This window comes from Penicillium daleae (genome assembly GCF_028827525.1).
Source record: "Penicillium daleae strain IBT 16125 chromosome Unknown utg000005l_segment0_segment0, whole genome shotgun sequence".
NCBI lineage: Eukaryota > Fungi > Ascomycota > Eurotiomycetes > Eurotiales > Aspergillaceae > Penicillium > Penicillium daleae.
Genome location: NW_026623153.1, coordinates 129,664 through 149,500, shown reverse-complemented (window position 1 = coordinate 149,500; position 19,837 = coordinate 129,664). Strand labels below are relative to the sequence as shown.

Here is a 19,837-nt window from a genome sequence, read left to right as displayed (position 1 = left end):
ATATCCAGACTATCTTCTTCCGGATGACGATTGACTCAGTCACGGAATTCTTCTTTGGTGAAAGCGTTGAGAGCCAATTGGCTGCGCTGCGTGGTCTGCAGCGTCCCGAGGGTTCGTTCGCCTACTACTTCGAGAAATCGCAGTGGGTGTGCGCCCAACGATCTCGCTTTGAGAAGCTATCATTCCTCGCGGATAACAAGGAGACCCGGTACTCAGACCAGCAAGTGCACGCCTTCGTGGATAAGTTCGTGGACAAGGCTCTGAATGCCGTGCCAAATGAGAAGCGCGTGGGCGAAGAGAAGGGGCAGTACGTCTTCCTTGATGCCCAAGTCGCTACAACTCGTGACCTAATTGAGATACGCTCCCAACTTCTGAACATCCTACTCGCTGGCCGAGACACCACCACTTCGCTGCTGAGTTGGACCGTTCTGATGCTGGCACACCACCCTGAGACCTTCGGCACCTACTCTTCCCCGCAGAACATCACCTTCGCCTCGCTCAAGTCCTGCAACTACCTCCAGTACTGCATGAACGAGTCTCTTCGACTGTTCCCCGTGGTCCCGTTCAACCGTCGCTCCGCTACTCAGGACACAACCCTGCCACGCGGCGGTGGGCCGGACGGCCAGTCCCCTGTGTTCGTCTGGAAGGGATAGGCTATCGTCTATAGCACTCACGTCATTCACCGCCGCAAGGACATCCGGGGCCCTGACGCCGACGCTTTTAAACCGGACCGGTGGCTGAGCCGCAAGTCGTGCTGGGAGTACATTCCCTTCAACGGCGGTCCCCGCATCTGCCTTCGTGAGCAGTTCGCCCTCACCGAGGCTGGTTATGTGCTGGTCCGCCTACTGCAACTCTTCGACCAGATTCAGGATTCCACCCTGGCCGGAAGATTCGTTACGGCGTGACTTTGACCAGCTTCCCGGCGGGTGTAGTTACTGTCCGGATGCACCAGGCGGACGATGCGTAATAATCGTTAGATATTCAGTCCACTTTTTGGTTTGTTTGCGCGATGGCATGTTGACGGCAATTTTGTTGTTCCTCCCTTCTCCGTCTCGGCTTAGAACTAAGCAGCAGCAGCATCCGCACGATATCTTTGGATATTTTGCGGATTGTAAAAAGTACAAACATGCGTAGACTCGTGACCTACTCGTTACTGCATAAATTATGCAGTTTTGCCTGAATATTTGGGCATTGAGTATGTAATTATTTGCGTAGTGCATCGATGATCATAGGTTCTGGCTTATACTATTAAACTTTAATTACAGTAGTTACAGAGTACCAATCTCGAATCCCTCTGGCACTTTGGCTTCTCTCGAATCCTTCCCGACTGTACGTGCGTACCACTCCCTCCAGTTGGCATTTCTGGAAGTAGAATCAGGGATCAACTTGTGCCATTTGACGAAAGTATCAAGATTGAGGAGAAAATGGAAGAGAAATCTATCTGGTAGGATGGTGTTTGATATATCTCCCGATAAGAAACTGTAAGATATGGGGCATCTTGCAGCATATCAAGCCAGATTCATAAAGCCTATACAAGATGGCTGAATCTCTATAAGCTTTATGCCATACCATCATCACTACGGTCAATGACATCGTACAATCAAGCAACCACCAATCAAACAGCTACTGCATGAGATCACTATGCATCTAGATCTTTGTAGGATCTATCTAGAACGATCACATGCAAGAAACAAGTTTGATAAGTTTGCATAAAAGATTGTTTATAAATATGCCCTGCTTTCTCTACCAAGATAATAATCATGTGGAATACACATAGAACAAGAGATTCAATACAATCAACCAAGCTTCAGTCCTACCTCACTTTTCTCTCATCTTACCTTTATGATTCTAAGCCGAATTGAGTTTACCCTTCCTATTCAATCGAGGAAGAAGATCAATCAATCTTCTTCTTCCTCTCTACCTACCTGCGCAGCATCGCTTGCTCACAGATATAGATACCAGAGGTGCTGCTCTTACACTGCCTATGTTAAGAGATATGTCCAATTTACACCTTTATGCCTACAAAATAACCCCCTCTACTGTTAGTAGAGATTAGGTATCTTACTTTGTTAAACGATATCTAAATTTATCCACACGATTATCTCGAAAATACGACTATTAGAGGGCATTTTTAGAGGACCCTCGAATTATTGACCTATAGAATATTTACCACATTTTATAGCTTTCATAGCTAATAAAAGACGGCCCTCCTGCTTTATTAATTTTTTTTTTTCGATCAGACCGTTGGGGGGGCATGATTAATGTGGTAGACAAGATATGTTATTTTTGAGATGGGTTTTTAGTGGGGCCGCTCGGTCAATTCGGTCGCTCGGGCAATACGTTATCACGACAACTGTAATGCCAAAGAAACCAAATTACTATACAAAACACAAAGGAAAGTGTGTCACTCAGTATAACCCCTGCCTAAGCGGTAAGTTACCGCTCCATATCTCGACAATATCAATTCTCAACCATGTTGTTACGGATCATGCCCGGGCCACATGATTAGACCTCGCCACGACCATAATCCATAAAGCCTTAAAAAAGTCGGGGCCGTCTTGATTTTCTGGCGGCCCTATTGGCCCGCTTTGTTAGGATCTTCTGTTAGAGGCTCCCTATATCATCCAGGACCTCAGAGATCCTCTTCCGAGGCCGCTTTCGCTGTGCTTCCTTACGTTGGGTCATAGATTGATCAAGAGATATCTCATCCTCTTCATCATTCTCTGACTCATCCTCCGACTCGTCATCTCCTTCGTTATCCTCGTCTTCGTTATCCTCGTCTTCGTTATCACTAATCGGTTCGATATCAGTGATCGATAGAACACACATTCTTCCCTGATCAACCATAGCAGCCTCTCCAGCGGAGAGGTACTCCTTCACTCGAACTTTGATGAACATATATAGAGTATCAGTTCTTTGATTGTCTCTGCTTTTCGGTTTCCCGACGATAGTGGCAGATATCACCGGCACAGTTAAAGAGACACTCGACACCAAAACCACTAGCAGGAATAGAGAGGATATTCCGGGCCATCTTTGAAAGTTCTGGACACTCGTGTTCATGCTCTTTCCAAAAGACCATTGGATTAACTTTTATAACCCCCTAAGTGTCACGAATCATGCCTGGGTCACATTATTGTACACTTGGGCCAAAAGACAACTATGTCTACCCTCAAAGTAGACATACCCAGGACCGATACATATAGTAGCGCACATAGTAATCTTATCTATAACAATAAGACCTAAGTTAGTATGAAGGAAGACTAATTAAGAGTACAGAGCACGAGGAATACTGACCCTTTGCTAGATATCACGTAATTTTATAATCATCCAGGTCTTCTTCAATGTATAGAGGAGTCTGTAAGTCGATCATCATCTCAAGCTCTTCAGCATCACGAGGACGGCTAATCAATGCTTCGGCTGCAGCTTGTTCTGTTGTCTTAGGGACCTGGTGTTGATACCGCATAACTCCTTTTCTAGGCTTGTCAAATTATAAGCTCGGCTTTAATTGGATCCGGCTTTCCCACTTAAACACGAAACAATTGCGTTTCGAGAGGCGGAAAACGGCCTCGGTTAATGGATAATCATGGTTCCCATTGCACGCTTGACCTCATGGAATTTGTGAAGCCCTCGGCATTATTACCTTCCCTTTCCTATCACATAGCCATTCTATTCAACCGCTTGAGTGCCAGCCATTTCTTGCCTATAATACCTTCTATTGCGCATAGAACAGCGAGCTTTCGCCGTAGTGGGGTTCTGGTAAGGCAGAGTTCATATCGTGGATTCCGAAGACTCGTGAGAAGACATTCATACAGAGAATTATCCGAGGCGCCTTCGAGAATACAGGTTGGCTATTAATTCTACATGTTGCACTTGGTATCCTTCTGAAGAAGATTCCGGCCGCTCCTGATCTCGAAGTCTTCGTTGGAGCCCCACCACCACTGGCTTCAAGGGTACGAATACACCAGGGAATACCCCGCCAGGCACAGTCCGAAATGACAACCCACGGAGCTTTAAAGTTTGCGCTTACACCTGATGATTGGCGAGGAAGCCGCATAAGTTCAATCGCCGCCTGCAGGACCAGACCAAACACGCGACTCAATTCTGGTGGTATACAAAACGCCGGCTGGGCTAAACGCCTAATTGAGCATCGTTCTGAGGAGGAAAGGGCTGCTACAATTCGGAAGGTATGGAGGGAATGGCAAGCTCACGGAGCGAACCGCCCAATCGTCGGATTTCAGAGAGCTCTGATAACACCTAGAATTTGCAGGGTCACAGTGGAATGGTAAATGATAAAGAAAGGGATATTCATGTCGTCGAACCCTGGTATAAGAGACCGTTTAGAGCGAAAATAGTTTAAAGTAGGTTAAATTGAGAAGTTTGGATTCGGGTTGAAAATAACAGAGGGAACACCAACACCTAAAGTGGGGTAGGTGTGACCAGTGGGGCATGATACCTTCGCATTCGGAAATCCTTGAGAGACTTACAGTGCATGACAGGTTTTTAAACGTGGGAGACGTAGCCCCATACAAGATCGACATCGGACTTACCCAACACGCGGGGCGAAAATCGCTTGAAATCGCGAATATCGCAGGGCGGTAATTTAGCTCTCCCTGGTGGTTGTAGGGAGTATAGAGCAACAAAGGAGTCGGTTAGTTAACAGGAAACACAATGGTCGTTTTGTGCTATGAATTATACCGCGGTTATAAAATACGGACAATCCCTCCCATCTCTCTAGAGTCGCAAGATTATTCGATTTACAAAGCACATTCTCTGTGTTTTGGGTTGCCAACTCAATTAATATCACCTTACTTTTATTATTTTTCAAAATGCATTTTAAAGAAGCTCTTCTCTTGCTATGGCTTTTGCCGGGATCCCTAGCTCAACTCCCAGTTGTTCCAGCGTGCTCAGTCAGTTCAAATCTTACTAGGTTCTTCAACTGGATGGACCGTGAACGTGTGCTAATTTTCCGCAGGCTCAGTGTTTCATCAGCGCTCTTGGCAGCGATGGGTGTTCGGGATTAGCAGATTTCAATTGCCATTGCCAAGTCCCAAACATTCTGTCGCAAATCTCTCCTTGCGTATCCAAATCGTGCCCTCTAAATTCCGCGTCCGGTAACTGAGCAGACGTCCTTTCCTCAATTCTTCAGGCACCACAGCTAATAATGTGCAACCAGTGGTCTCCAGCATCATGCTGTCTGAGTGTCTCAAGGTTGGTCACCCACTACCAACTGAGACCGTGACTGGAACAAGCACCGGAAACACTATTACAACCTCTTCTGGCCCTGATGGCTCTGCAGCGACTACGACTACGAGTGATGGTACAAGTGCGGCAACGGGTGTGGCTACGAGTGCAGGTGCTATTGCTACTGTTATAGCTACGACAACTGGTACTGGCTCCTCTCATCCATCGCCGTCCACAGGAACTGGGAGTCAGATGGTGATGACACTCGGAGGTATTTACTGCCTAATATTCAGCCTTTTTGTGCATGTCGTAGGATGAGTCTACGGCTACTATTAGTTATTATTATTGTACACACAAAGGCTATTTGAAAACTTCAGCTCCTTCGGAATTAGCACTGCAAACCAGGCATATACGGCTAGCAAGCTTCCGCTATTGAATAAGAATAACTGTAGTCGACGGCACGAGCGTAATTAGCTAACAGAAGAAGAAAATTGGGTTTCTGGCATGATAAGCGGGCTAACCAGGGAGATGCCCCTTTGTCAGTCATTCTGTAGAGAATGTTCTATTCTCCCAACAGACTATCCAAGACGAACATGGAAACGATCCACTGCACTAGGGGAATGGCGAAATACCGCCGTATCGGTTTGAGACAATTGTGTAGCATCTGAGCGCATCTTGTGATTACAAATTGTGGACCGGACTAGTATCAGAAGCCCTGTGTCGTAACACACTGCTGCAGCCTCGGAGAACTCACTCAGCTCATCTAAGCTTCAATTCATAGACCCCACCTACAAATTTCTTAATGTGACATGAATTTTTAACAGTACAACGGGTGAAACCGCTTCCCAGCTGCTCTTTAAATTATCAACCCAAACTCTGTAGCAAAGGAGATATATGCTCATTTAACGTATTCAATCAAGGCTTCGATAAACATGCATGTAAAGTTTGACTAATTGCCAACTGACTTCCAGACAATTCGATTCGAACCAGAATAACCACAATCTAAGTCTCCTTGTTTAAACGCGATCGTCCGCTAAAACGGAGGTTTCGGCCTCAAGCAGTGCGGATGAGAAAGGCGTCATCCCATTCGTCAAATATTAAAGTTTCCCAGAGTTCCCCACTTACCTTTATGTACGGGCGGTGGTTCTGACATCATAGCGATTGGCGCTACCTCGAGCGAAATTCGCTCAAATTGCTGTGATTGCGGAATATTTATTTGACAGTCAATCGTCAGAACTCCAGTCGGGCTGTGAAAGCTAAATTTGTCAATGAACACCCGCAGAAAAATAGTCTCATTCGCAATGGAACCCCCCAAGGATGACGTCCAGCACAACGAAGATATTGGAGCCCAATTTACACTGGAGTGTGATCATGACCCTCTTACTCCACAGGATGACAAATTGTGTCTCCGAAGAATTGACTGGATGCTTCTGCCAGTAATGTTCATCACATTTGGGCTCCAATACATGGACAAGGCATGTTTGACTGGTGCTGCCTTATTTGGAATTATCGAGGATCTTGATCTGTTTACTATCACAAAGGTCAACGGCCAACCGACAATGGATCTGAGGAGGTATTCTTATACCACCCTCATCTTTTTTTGGGGATACTTAGTTGGTGGTGAGTCCTTCCCCTTGATACGATGTTTATGCGGCCTTCTCGGGGATCTATGTTGATAGAAAGCTAGTTATCCCTGGAGTGTATTTTAGCCAGCGACTTCCTATTGCAAAGTACGTCGGGGTTATGATTTTTCTCTGGGGAGGAGTCACAGTTTGTACTGTCGCCATCCAATCATACACGGGCTTACTTATTCTTCGGTTAGTGGAAGCCTAGTGCAATTCGTTACTGTTTTAACATAAAGAGGGATTCTGACTGCGAGCCAAAAGATTTTTCCTGGGGTTTACCGAAGCAGCGGTAGCTCCAGCCTTCTCTCTGATTACCGCAATGTGGTACAAACGTGAGGAGCAACCTCTTAGACTCGCAATCTGGTATTCTTCTACCGGGATTGGAACCCTTGTTGGCACATTGATTCTTTATGCTATTGGACACATACATGGTCGCCTATCACCATGGCGATACCAGTTCATGACACTTGGTTCCATTACTTCCGTATGGGGATTGGTTGTTATGATTCTGCTACCAGACAGCCCCCTCAAGGCTCGATTTTTAAGTCCGAAGCTCAGAAGAATCGCCGTTCAGAGGATGAAGCTCGAACTGACAGGTATCGAAAACAAATCGATCAAGCCTTACCAAATAAAGGAAGGCTTCCTGGACCTGAAAAACTGGCTGGCCGTACTTATTATCTTTTCAATCAACATGACAAACGGAGCTCTAGGAGGTTTCGGCTCTGTGATCACGACGAGCTTTGGCTATACAGAGCTTAAATCTATATTACTGCTAGGAGTGGTAGGAGTTTTTGTTTTTCTCACCCTACTTAGTACCGGGTACGTATATTGCGTGAGGGAGAAGGAAATATGGTGAATGGAAGCAAGAAACATGACTAACAGTCGGATAACAGTCTAGTATCAGCTTTCGTTCGTGATATGCGCGGTATATGTTCTGCGTTCTGCTGCTTGCCAGTTATTACCGGGTCGGTGATGATCTGGAAGTCGACTTGGGTTAACAAGGCAGTTCCCCTCTGGGGTTTATTCTTATTGGGATTTTTCCCGGCTGTTCACGTCATGGTGTTATCAATCATCAGCGTCAACACCGCAGGTCATACGAAAAAAGCGACAACCGCCGGATTGATGTGGGTGGCCTATTGTGCGTCAAATGGTATAGCGCCATTGACGGTTCTCACCGTTCAAACAGAAGAACATTACCCGACTGCATTCAAGATTATTATCAGTTTGACTTGCTTAGCTATAGCCCTGATTATAATTTTGTGCTTCTACCTCCGCCATGAGAACCAGAGGCGCGATGCTCTTGCACCGGTGAATGAAGCAGTAACTTCAGCAACAGCATTTCATGATCTAACAGACAAAGAGAATCCAAATTTTCGCTATCGACTTTGAGTTTTTCCCGAGTCTGGGCGAGCATGACGGGATGGGTGGTGTGTCACTTTGCATGTGCTCTTGCCTGTCTTATCACAAAATACAGCCAATATTTCGATAGAAATGATTTGGCGTGCGCGCCGACGCTTTGGTGCGGAGATTTTGCGGCAACGTCCAGCGGATTATACGTTACTTGCGGCTGCTGAGGAATTATTTCAAGACTTATTTACCTACCCGTTGAATGAGTCTTATTCTTAATATATAACTATCGATGTTCTCTTGTATGCTGGTCTCTTATCCTTGGTCTCTTTTCGATATCTGGCCAAGTCTTAGAGCCTGTTTAGTATTATCGAACGCAAAGTCGGCCAACGGAAACCCGCGAATCCACACCTTACGCAGGACTAAATTTCGCTGTTTTGCATGGAATGTAGGACTGCCAGCTAGACGATTGAATAGTTACGTTATCTTTGGACATGACTAAACGGGATTAGGCATCAATACCCCGCAGATTGGCTATCGACCCTTGGGTTATTTCAAGCGGGGTTGTACTGTACCTACTCCTGATCCTTCAAGGATCAGTCTTGTATCCAATCCAGTCCCTATCCTTAGCCCCATCCGTCCTGCCTTTGGCTTCCTCCCTTATCTAGTCGACAGGTTGATATACCCTGCCCTGTATATCATAACATTCTGATTGTGTCAATGGGCTGAGCACGGTACTACGAAAGGTTGCACAAAATTGGACTCCTCGAAATACCGGGGCTTTTATAGAACGAGCGAGCAGGAGATCCATTTCCCTATCACCTTGTAAAGCAGGCATAATTTGAAAATCAAAGCATGCATAAGTTCTCTGAGCCAAAATAGACGCGATCACTTTATATCACACCGGTAATGTTGAGTGAAGTCATATTCAATTCTGGACCATTTCTAATCCAAGCGAACAGTTAGCACCTATCACTTGGCCCACGAAACAAGACATCTTACAAGAAGAAAATCCTTCGTTTTCTTGGTATCCCCTTCCAAGTCCTTGAGCAATGCCATGAAATTGTCAGTTTCGAGAACTGTATTCGGATTCGTCTTGCTGATTCGGTCCATGTTTTTGATTGATCGCACATCAACGTACTTCAAAAATTTCTCACGTCGTATTTGGGCATATAAATCCAGAATACTCTCGTCGCATTTACCTTCGTAATATCCGATAAGACAATCTGCAAGGCCTCCTACATCCACACAGGCAGTCATACAGCCATATCCACCCCAGGGGTTGCAAACGTGGGCAGCATCAGCAGCCAATAGGACTCGTCCGACTCGAAACGATTTCGCGCATCGATTATGGATGCGATATATGTTAGTCTCATGTATCTTATATTCACTCGGGTCGGGGAGCCCAGGCAAAATACCTTTGAGTCGCGCTGGCCGTCGCTGCAAATATGTTTCTTCGCTCAGTCCATCTACTTCTCCGTAAGTGACACGCCAGAGACCTCCGTTCCCTCGTTTGGTGACAAGCCCCCAATGATCCGGATCTATGATGTAGTTGCCACCACGCCAACCGTGCTTTTCAAATCCATCATAGAAAACCTTTAGAAATTCTACCATTCAGCAATTTGAAATTTCCTTGTCAGAAGAAGATGCAAATTACGTACGTTTTGTACCATTAGCTGACAGTCGAAGGTCTGCCCTGGCCAATCTCTACCGAACAATGCCTTCCTGACCGCACTTGAGGCCCCGTCACATCCAATCACGTAGTCAGCTTCCCACAGACACTGCTGTTTGTGTACCGTCTCTGGTTCTTCTACTCGAACCCAAGCCTTTGTCTCGTCATGTCCTACATCGACAACCCGGTGATTGAACTTGACTTCCACCAGATACTGGTACTTTGTTATCAGATGTCTGTACATTATTTCTAGAATTTGGTTGAGCGGCAGGACCGTCATGCGTTCTGGATGATCTTTGACGACTGACATGTCGACGCTGACGAGCTTTACGAGATCACATCCTCGTCGCCATGAGATCTCAGGGAAGTCGGGGATACTGACGGCTCTGATGTCGTCAAGCACCTCTGCCCGTTTGAAGATTCTGGTCGCGGGCACGCCGTATTGTGTCGCTCGAAGCCTTTCATCAAGTCGGTCCCACGCCTCAAGAACGATAGATGGGATACCTCTCTGAGCTAGCAAAATAGCCAGAAGTAGCCCAGACGGACCCGCTCCGACGATCAGAATCTGAGATTGGACAAAGCATTAGAATCATTATTTCAGGACGGATTGATTCATCTTTTGGCATCATAAAATAAATACCTTTGAGAAAGGAGGCTTAGTGTCAGAGAGAGGCATTATACTTTTCACTATTTTAATTCGTTGCATACATAGAACCGCTGGATTCGGTGCCGATGATGAAAAATTGTTGGCTTTAAATGATCAAGTTGGGGCGGTGAACCGAATCAACTACAGCATAGAAACTCCTTTGGAATACCTGGGGGAGTGTGAGGGTGCCGCAAGCGGCATGAGAGGGGGTGGGGGTGGGGGTGTGCGTCACTGAGTACGCTAACAAAACAGTTTTGTGACAGGACTACATTCTGGTATTTCACTAACAGACCAATTATCCACTACAGGGTATAATATATTCTTCCATTTAAGGACGATCACAGGTTCTAATCACCCATCAGCACTTCTTTTGGCTTGCTACGAAGATTTCCCATAAAACCGCATCATGCCATATCATCGTCGTCATCATCACCATTACCACCATCATGGTCATATGTACAACCTACAAATGGAATCCTTCTTTGGCAATACTCCAACACAAGAAGTGAAACAACAACAGGTTCTGCGGTAGAATCCGATTTGGGCCTTTTTCTGGACTCTACGCCTTACGCGCCCTTTGGTTGTGTTTGAGCCCGTTAGTCTATTTTTGTGTGCGTGATCAATCGCAGTCGTCAAGTTGAGAGAAAGACCTTGCGCTGTGACCCGCGGTCCCTCGGCCACACGAAATAAAACATAATGTAAACAACTAGTATGATAAATCTGTTGAGAATTACGGACAAATATCCAGGTAAGTGGGGTTCGTCCCTAACCTTGCCGAGAATTCGGCCGAGCCGCCCATCCTTGCTGATACTTAAAGCAGTACAGAGCGATCATGTCAAAGCCAGTCAGAATCTATTTGACTCTGCGTCGAGGGAATTATTAGAGGCTAATCGGACAATTTGACCAGGTGAGGTCTTTAGTTTACGTTAGGGAAACGCCCAGAGCGCGAAGGTAGAATAGTGACAATGGCATCAGAATCACTTTGGTACAATACCCCAGCAACCTGCTGGCAGGAGGGTCTGCCCATCGGCAATGGCCGCCTTGGAGCCGTTATACAATCTGCTCTACACCACGAGATCTGGTACTTGACTGAGGTGACCTTCTGGTCTGGTCGCGCGGAACAGTCGTCCTTCGACGATACGAACCGGAATGAAATTCTTCAGCGAATCCGGAAAAATATTTTGCTAATGACTTTCTCGGAGGCAAGAAGCTTTCGGAGCAATACCTACAACCACTGAAAAATAACTTTGGTACCAATCTGACAGTTGCGAAAGTGTCTATGCAGTTCGATCACCCGGCAGGTGCTGTGGTGAGCGATTTCAGGAGAGTTCTATCTCTCGAGAAAGCTACTATTGTGACTGAATACAAGGTTAATGGTCACCAATATCACCGAGAAACGTGGATATCGCATCCGCAGCAGGTGCTGGTCTCACGATACAGCACAGATGCTCCAGATGGCATCTCTCTTCGCCTGCGACTGGATGGCGACAGCAATGAATTCCGAGTAACACCGTCCGTTGATGGGTTAGAGTTCGACACTCGCGCGGTCGAAACCGCCCACAGTGACGGTACTTGCGGCGTGCGCGGCCATGGTTCTGTCTGGATCCAGCCATCGCCAGGCATTTCAGTGGAGACCAGCATAGATAACCATGCAGGGATATCGAAGGCTTCGTCTGCGTGCATCATGGTAGCCTTTAACACCGACTTTCGACGTGAAAGTAATGAAAATCGGTTAGGCTTGTCTGCGATGCAGCTGCAGGAAGCTCAACAGAAGACATACAAGCAACTTTATCTCGACCATCTCCGTGATTATCAAAATTTATATCACCGTGTTCGGCTCCAAATTAATAGGCCGCAAAGCCAGCAAGGATCCGACTTACCGACCGACCAGCGACGGGAGCGCTTGCAGGCATCATAATTATACGGGCACGACCCCGACCTGTTTGTACTTTTTATCAGTACGGAAGATATCTCACCATCGCTGGGACCCGTGAGGACTCCCCGCTACCTCTGCATCTCCAGGGTCTGTGGAATGATGGCGAAGCCAACGCCATGAACTGGAGTTGCGACTATCACCTGGACATCAACACCCAGATGAACTACTTTCCGACCGAGTCGGCAAACCTGAGCGACTGCCAGTCACCCCTGATGAACTTCATTGCCGATCTTGCAACTGCAGGATAATCGACAGCATCTCAGTTTTATGGATGCGACGGTTGGGTAGCCCACGTCTTCACGAATGTCTGGGGCTTCACCGACCCTGGCTGGGAAACTTCCTGGGGACTAAATGTTACTGGGGGTTTGTGGTTAGCCACACACATGATTGAGTATTACGAGTATACACTTGATCTAAAATTCCTCGAACAACAAGCCTACCCGGTTTTGAAGCAGGCCGCTATCTTCTTCCTAGGATATATGGTGAATGACCCGCGGACGGGATATCTCGTCACCGGCCCTTCAGTATCTCCCGAAAATAGCTTCTTCCCGTACCTGGACGGCTCTGAAGAACAGCAACTCTCCCTGGGGCCAACTATAGATATCATCCTCATTCGGGACTTGTTTAACTTCTGCATTACTGCAGCTCAAGAACCGAGTGTTGATACCGCGTTTACGGAAAGACTGCGAGAGGCCCTTGCCAGCCTGCCTCCTTTGCAAATTGACCGAAAGGCCAACTCCAGGAGTGGCTTGAAGACTACGAAGAAGCAGAGCCTCATCATCGCCTCCTGTCGCACACCATCGCCCTCTGCCGTTCACATCAGGTCAGCGCGCGACTTAACCCGGATTTGGCGGCCGCCACAAGGACTACGCTAATAAATCGCCAATCACACGTTAATATGGAGGACATCGAATTCACTGCCGCCTTGCTAGGGCTAAATTTTGCCCGATTGAACGATGGCGAGTCCGCGCTCAGGCATCTGGGTCACCTGATCGGGGATCTATCTTTTGATAATCTCTTGACATATTCAAAGGCTGGTATCGCGGGTGCTGAGAAGAATATCTTCGTCATTGACGGAAACATGGGTGGCACCGCTCTCATGAGTGAGATGTTGTTGCGGAGCAGCCGTGTCGGTGAGATCGAGCTTTTGCCGGCGCTGCCGCTTGCATGGAATGATGGTTCCGTCCAAGGCTTGCGAACGAGAGGGAACATGACCGTTGGCTTGGAGTGGAGGGGTGGGAAGCTGGTTGATGTGAATCTGAGCGCACTATCACCGGTGAGAGCAGTGGTATCTTATGGGAGTTATAAGAGGGAGATAAACTTCACGACGAAAACAAAGGTCAGGTTAGATGGATGTTTTGCTATACATGAACCATGAATTAGTTCTATTGCAACCTTATGGCTAATGCACGAGCTACTCATATACAAGTTTCTCAACTATATTTACATTTGTCTATCCACGGATATCGACCTTTCAAAAGGGTATTACGGAATGAGATTGAGATGATACCAATATGGAACTCCCCTTCTACGCGGCAAGTATTACCGATAATCAGAACCTTGCATAATATAGCTGAATCGCATGTCACATACGTTCTTTATGTCGGACTTCAACGTGACAAAGCTAAACAATTACGTAGACACCGCTTCCGCTTCAACCATAGCTGCAGGACTGCTGTCATTATTCTACACCAACCCTGGCATTGCGAGTATCTATAATGCGACTCCGAGAGCAGTGACATTGCTCGCCCATATCGCAATATGCACTCTTCTCCAAGGGCATTCTTCATCCAACAGTCTGGTTCAGGTTTTACTCGCACCATTGGGTCTAGATGTTTCTGATACTACTGTTACGAAAGGAACTCTGAGGAAACGAGGAGAATAGTGGCGTTTTACGAATAACATTTATTTCTTTGACTCTGAAAATACATCGTTGGAAGTTGGGGCACGCCTGTAGCACTACGTATTTATCTTGGATTTGCTATTATGAGACAGAGGCCCACAGCCCACACGTATTGCACAGTGACTTAGGTTTGAATACGAGGAGAAGATATCTATGAAGATTCTCCTACACTGATAACTCTCCCATCCAGCTCTCACCACACGGAATATGTGGCTAGTCGCTACGACAAGGACAACCTTGCGAAATGTTAGGACAGGATGCTGCGAACTATCACAGGAACTCGGTCTTATTAAATAGAACAGGAGGATGGGATGAGTTTAGTCTTCGTATTTTTCGTGATAAGTATGATATCACCTGGGACAGTGTGAAAGTTACACATAGACATATAACATGAACAAAATCAGGCTTGAATCTAAACAGATTTGAATCTAGACAAACTTGAATCTTCGCAGGACTGAGGCTGAACATTTTGATGCATGATCAGTTATAAATAGGAAACTGGCCAAGAAACTATTCACCGAGTTAGCGCGCGTTACCCGCAATTCGTTCCATGTGCGGTCTGGTTGTAGAGAGTGTGGTGTAGCGCTATGTAAGAAAGGGCAATGTTGGGATAGATACCATAGTTCAGATTAATTACACTAAATCTGGTTACCGAGGCATTACAGCCACTAGCCAATTAGAGCGCGTTGATAAAATACACTAATTTTTGAGACTCCCCGGGACAGCCCAGGGGATAGGAGGCACAATAGGCGCACCGAATTCCAAAGAAATATCAGATCATTACAAGGTTCCAAGCCAGATGCCGTTACCGATACTCGCCTTTCTAAGCGAATATCGCCACCGGAACAAGCCACATGCCAACCGATTTTCGCTCTTCTGAGCGTATATCGCAACATTAACACTACCGTAACTAAAGTTATTCCCTTGCTTGTTAAAACACAATTTAGGCTGCAACTGCGGTTTCGAATCCCTGCCGATACAGAATTTAAGCTCTCTATTATTATGGAATCTAATGTTATTGGTTAGCTCTAGATCGGGGAGTGCGGTCACGTTACAAAGCCCCCTACTAGTCTCGGCGCATAACCTTGTCACAGTAATAGCTCTTACCTCCGCCTGTACTATTGCTTGTCCCTTCCGCCTAGAAAGGTTCTGGTGGCGGGGTCTGAAGTACCGGGCTGTAACCCCTTCAGAGTGGATGCAGACGCATAGTGAGACGGAAGTTTCTCGAGTATATATATCCCTCTGAGCTATCACTACACCCGGTTATCTCGTTTACTCCATCCAAGATGAACATCTTCCAATTTCTACTTCTAGGCTGTGTATTTGCATCCGGCACGTCTGCGGATGTCTACAGTCTTGTATCTAGCATTTCTTGGGTTCCTAAAACGCCAGCACTCGTCGATCAGAGTACAATCTTCAATGGCACTTACTATCTGTCCGACCGTTCAAATGCTGGTGTCCATGTGATTTCCCTCTCCAACAATACTCAGCGCATGATCATCGGTGGCTTCCACACCGGTCTCGTCAATGGTTCAGCCTCATCTGATCTATCCGGCCCGAATGGCCTTATTGTCCTTCCCAATCGCAACGAACTTTATGTTGGTGACGGAGATGGCAGCATTAAAGTCATCTCACTCCTTACAAACACCATCATCGCCAACATTAGCACGGGTTTCCAAACTCGTGCAGACGAGCTGGCTTACGATCCCATCAGCCAAACAGTCGTCGCAACAAACCCCAGCGAGCCTACTGTCTCAGTCAGCATCATCAACGCAACCAGTCGATTTGTAATCGGCAACATTTCCTTCCCAGTGGCCTTAGCACTTGAACAGCCAGCTTTTAATCCCTTTGATTCAAAGTTCTATGTTTCGGTTCCGATATCGAACTCAAATCTAGGCGGCGCCCTAGCAGTCCTCAACCTCACTTCCCTCTCTGTTGTAAGCACGATCCCCGTCCCGGAGTGCCGTAATGCGGGAATTGCCTTTGGTGCATCCAATCAGCTCTTTCTAGGCTGCTCTGCGTCGCAATTGGACGCTTTTGGCTTCGCTGCGAGCTATGTGATGGACGTATCGACGGGCACTATTGTGTCTAATATTTCAGGCGTAACGGGAAATGACCAAGTGACATACTCGAGCTCTACAGGCTGGTTCTATGCTGCTGCCTTCCAGGATGTTCTTGCGAATGGAACGGCGACACCAAGAGTGGCAGTTATCGCGAGCAATGGGACGTTGCTGCAGAGCATTATGACAGATGATAGTGTTGCGCATACCGTTGCCGTAGATGAGCAAACGGGGACGTTGGTGGTGCCGGTTCAGGCACGAGGAATTTTAGTTTATAGCTTGGCAGGGATTAGGAAAAATACTGGCAGCAGTACCGCGTCTGGAATATCTGCGACGGAAATTGCGAAAAGCGACGCCCCCAAAAGGTCGGTTAATGTAATGCTTCTGGTCGGGGCAGGAATAGCATGGTTTGATCTGCTACTCTAAATGATAGACCTGTACCAAGTTAATCAATCTTCACAGTCGGTAGGCTCTCATACACGTGTAGTTGGCGCGGATCTTCTTAGAAATATCAACATCTTTATTACTTCTGTCAATTGAAGTGGATAATTATTAGCTGATTCTAGTGGTTTTCGTGTACTTCGTCCAGAGTCCATATTGTCTTTATTCGCTACCAGAGATATATTTTCGCAACAATACCATCAATTAACAAGCAATATGAAAGTTACACGCAACCGCTATGCCTAAGCTCTGAATGTAATTGGCAAGTTCATTTTTAATTCCTCTCTTTGAAATACAATTAATTTTCAGATTATTTCATATATGAATAGGGATAGAACACAGGCTAATCCTGTTATACCCAGAACATAGATCCTTCATTTTTAGATTCGTCATTAAGCCTCTCTAACGTAATTCCCGGCCGTCCCGTACACCCGGCGGTCCCGTACACCCCATCCAAAATCGCGTCTTCCTACCTACATACTAAATTCAACTAACTACCATGCCACCAATCCGCGCTGAATCTTCGCAGAAATCACATCATCAAGAGGGCAAGGTCTTGTTAGCCCTGAGCGATTTGAAAAATGGCCGTATCAAATCTCTTCGCGCAGCAGCTAGGCTATACGAAATCCCCTATACAACCTTGGCCGACCGCGCTAAGGGGGTGCTTTCACGCGTTGATTATCGCGCAACTGGCTATAAATTGACCGAATTAGAAGAGGAATCGCTTGTTAAGTGGATTCTCTCTATGGATGCGCGTGGGGCAGCCCCTAGGCCTACTACTGTAGGCGAGATGGCCAATATCCTACTAGCTGCCCGTGGTAGCTATCCTCCGCCTACCGTTGGCAAGAATTGGCCATCAACCTTCGTTAAACGACGCGAAGAGCTCCGGTCACGCTTTTCTAGGCGATATGACTATCAGCGCGCATTAAACGAAGACCCGAAGGCCCTACAAGCCTGGTTTACTACCGTATAAAGCGTGATTGACGAGAATGGTATACAACTAGAGGATATCTATAACTTTGATGAGACAGGCTTTGTAATAGGCCTTATATCTTCGTAGAAGGTAGTTACTAGGGCTGAATACTACGGTCGGAGATTAATACTATAGCTAGGTAATCGCGAATAGGTCACTGCAATCGAAGCTATATGCGCAGATAGCTATATACTACCGCTATACGTGATCTTTAAGGGCAAAGTGGCTATTGCAGGGTGGTTTGACGATAACCTACCGAGAGATTAGCAAATCGAGGTCTCTGCGAATAGCTAGACTACCGATAAGATTAGCCTACGCTAGCTAGAAAAGCACTTTATCCTATATACTAATTCGCGCGTGCGCGGTCGGTTTCGGCTACTGATTCTTGACGGCTATAGTAGTCACCTTACACCCCTATTCGACCGTATATACGCAGAGAACGATATTATACCGCTATATATGCCTTCGTATTTATCACATCTGCTATAGCCGCTAGATGTTGGCTGCTTTGCTCTATTAAAGAAGGCGTACGGCCGTTTCGTTAGCGATCTTGCGCGTAACGTTTATAACTACATCGACAAGGGCGATTTCTTAGCGGACTACTAACACGCGCGGCTAGAAGCCTTTAAGTTAGCTACTATCCAAAACAGCTTCGTGGCTACTAGTCTAGTACTAGTAGATACAGAGAGAGTGCTTAATAAGCTTAGTATCTCTCTATATACTCCGTCACCACTAAGCAGCCGCCTAAGCAGCAGATCTAGCGAATTCGTACCAGAAACGCCTAGAACTATCGCTTAGCTACGCAAGCAATCTAGTATAATGATTAATCTACTAGATAGCCTATCACGAAGCCCTCGAAGCCTATTGAAATCGGTAGTACATCGAGTCCTTAAGGGCCACTACCTCACGCTACACAGCCTCGTATTGTTTATGTATGATAATGAGAATCTACGTATAGCTAACGAGAGATCTGCTAAAAAGAGCACTCGCTCAACTAAGTACCTACCCTGCGAAGAGGGATTGACCATTGAAGAGGCGCTACAGCTAGCTGCGTAGCTAGGTTTGCCGGTAGAAGAAGATGTGGTGGAATCGCATACGGAGGTTGAATTGCCTAGTCAGCCAACTAGGCCAGCAACTAGGGCTCCGGCTAGGTGTAGTAGGTGTAGGGAGATTGGCCATAGGATCAATACATGTAAAAATCGCTATATCTAGTCAAATTAATAGGCGTTGGTTGAGATAATCGATTTTGAAATTTTCTCATGGGGAACAGTGTACGGGACCGCCGGGTGTACGGGACGGCCGGGAATTACGTTACCATAAACAGTTTAAATACTATATTACTTAAGCCATCGTACGATATTAAAATTCTAGTATACTCTAAGTTAGTTAATTATCTTACTATATCCTAGATTTTAATAAGTACAGTCTATTTAATAGGGTATAGTATATCTTTCAAAACTATAACATTTTTTTTATGTAGTCTCTATAATATATATCTACATGTAGTCTTAATTACTACTTCTATATTGTACGTTAGACTTATTCGTGACAGATGTCAGAGTTTATATTACTAGAACTGATCTCTCGTACGATCATACTTACCCTACTCCGTCGTGAACTAGGAGAGAACCCTTTCATGTTAAGTAATAAGGAAATAGCGTGATATCATGCTAAATATACAGAGCCTAGGGAGTTAGGAGATTCCTATCGTACGATAGTCCTATCTACCTAGATCGACTACTACCCGTTCAGCGATCTATTAACCCACGAGAAGGGAAGCCTCTAACTCGATATCATGCACTACTTACCGCTCTACTAGACCTTTTCACCTGCGTATACCATCAACTCCGAGCACGACGATAATAATTTAGCATGTATTTTTAGCGCTACTTGATAGGAACGTTAATAGAGGATAAATCTAAAGACCTAGCCAGGCTAGTAAGTAAGATGGATATCATAGTTCACATATTCAGAACTAACCTCTCGTACGATCATAGCTCCCTTATTCTGTACTAACTCAGGGCAGAATCCTTTTATGTTTGGTCATGCTCCA

At 46.1% G+C, this 19,837-nt stretch overlaps 6 protein-coding genes across 6 annotated transcripts; 5 read left to right on the top strand and 1 right to left on the bottom strand.

The window, feature by feature from the left end:
* Positions 1 to 23: 23 nt before the first annotated feature.
* On the top strand, positions 24 to 653 carry N7458_004367 (uncharacterized protein; the record flags this gene model as incomplete). Its single annotated transcript, XM_056907749.1, has 1 exon — positions 24 to 653. One exon carries the CDS (start codon positions 24 to 26, stop codon positions 651 to 653), a length of 630 nt encoding a protein of 209 aa, XP_056766367.1.
* A 1,951-nt stretch (positions 654 to 2,604) lies between these two features.
* Positions 2,605 to 2,898, bottom strand: N7458_004366 (uncharacterized protein; the record flags this gene model as incomplete). Its single annotated transcript, XM_056907748.1, has 1 exon — positions 2,605 to 2,898. One exon carries the CDS (start codon positions 2,896 to 2,898, stop codon positions 2,605 to 2,607), a length of 294 nt encoding a protein of 97 aa, XP_056766366.1.
* A 2,289-nt stretch (positions 2,899 to 5,187) lies between these two features.
* On the top strand, positions 5,188 to 5,494 carry N7458_004365 (uncharacterized protein; the record flags this gene model as incomplete). The annotated part of the gene is made up of 2 exons (XM_056907747.1): positions 5,188 to 5,452; positions 5,475 to 5,494. 2 exons carry the CDS (start codon positions 5,188 to 5,190, stop codon positions 5,492 to 5,494), a joined length of 285 nt encoding a protein of 94 aa, XP_056766365.1.
* Positions 5,495 to 6,482: 988 nt separating this feature from the next.
* On the top strand, positions 6,483 to 8,195 carry N7458_004364 (uncharacterized protein; the record flags this gene model as incomplete). The annotated part of the gene is made up of 4 exons (XM_056907746.1): positions 6,483 to 6,801; positions 6,869 to 6,998; positions 7,068 to 7,625; positions 7,700 to 8,195. The coding sequence occupies 4 exons, from the start codon at positions 6,483 to 6,485 to the stop codon at positions 8,193 to 8,195; spliced, it is 1,503 nt and encodes a 500-aa protein (XP_056766364.1).
* A 3,241-nt stretch (positions 8,196 to 11,436) lies between these two features.
* Positions 11,437 to 14,071, top strand: N7458_004363 (glycoside hydrolase family 95 protein; the record flags this gene model as incomplete). The annotated part of the gene is made up of 5 exons (XM_056907745.1): positions 11,437 to 11,581; positions 11,635 to 12,276; positions 12,696 to 13,230; positions 13,272 to 13,683; positions 14,048 to 14,071. 5 exons carry the CDS (start codon positions 11,437 to 11,439, stop codon positions 14,069 to 14,071), a joined length of 1,758 nt encoding a protein of 585 aa, XP_056766363.1.
* A 1,525-nt stretch (positions 14,072 to 15,596) lies between these two features.
* Positions 15,597 to 16,796, top strand: N7458_004362 (YncE family protein; the record flags this gene model as incomplete). The annotated part of the gene is made up of 1 exon (XM_056907744.1): positions 15,597 to 16,796. One exon carries the CDS (start codon positions 15,597 to 15,599, stop codon positions 16,794 to 16,796), a length of 1,200 nt encoding a protein of 399 aa, XP_056766362.1.
* Between the last annotated feature and the right edge of the window lie 3,041 nt (positions 16,797 to 19,837).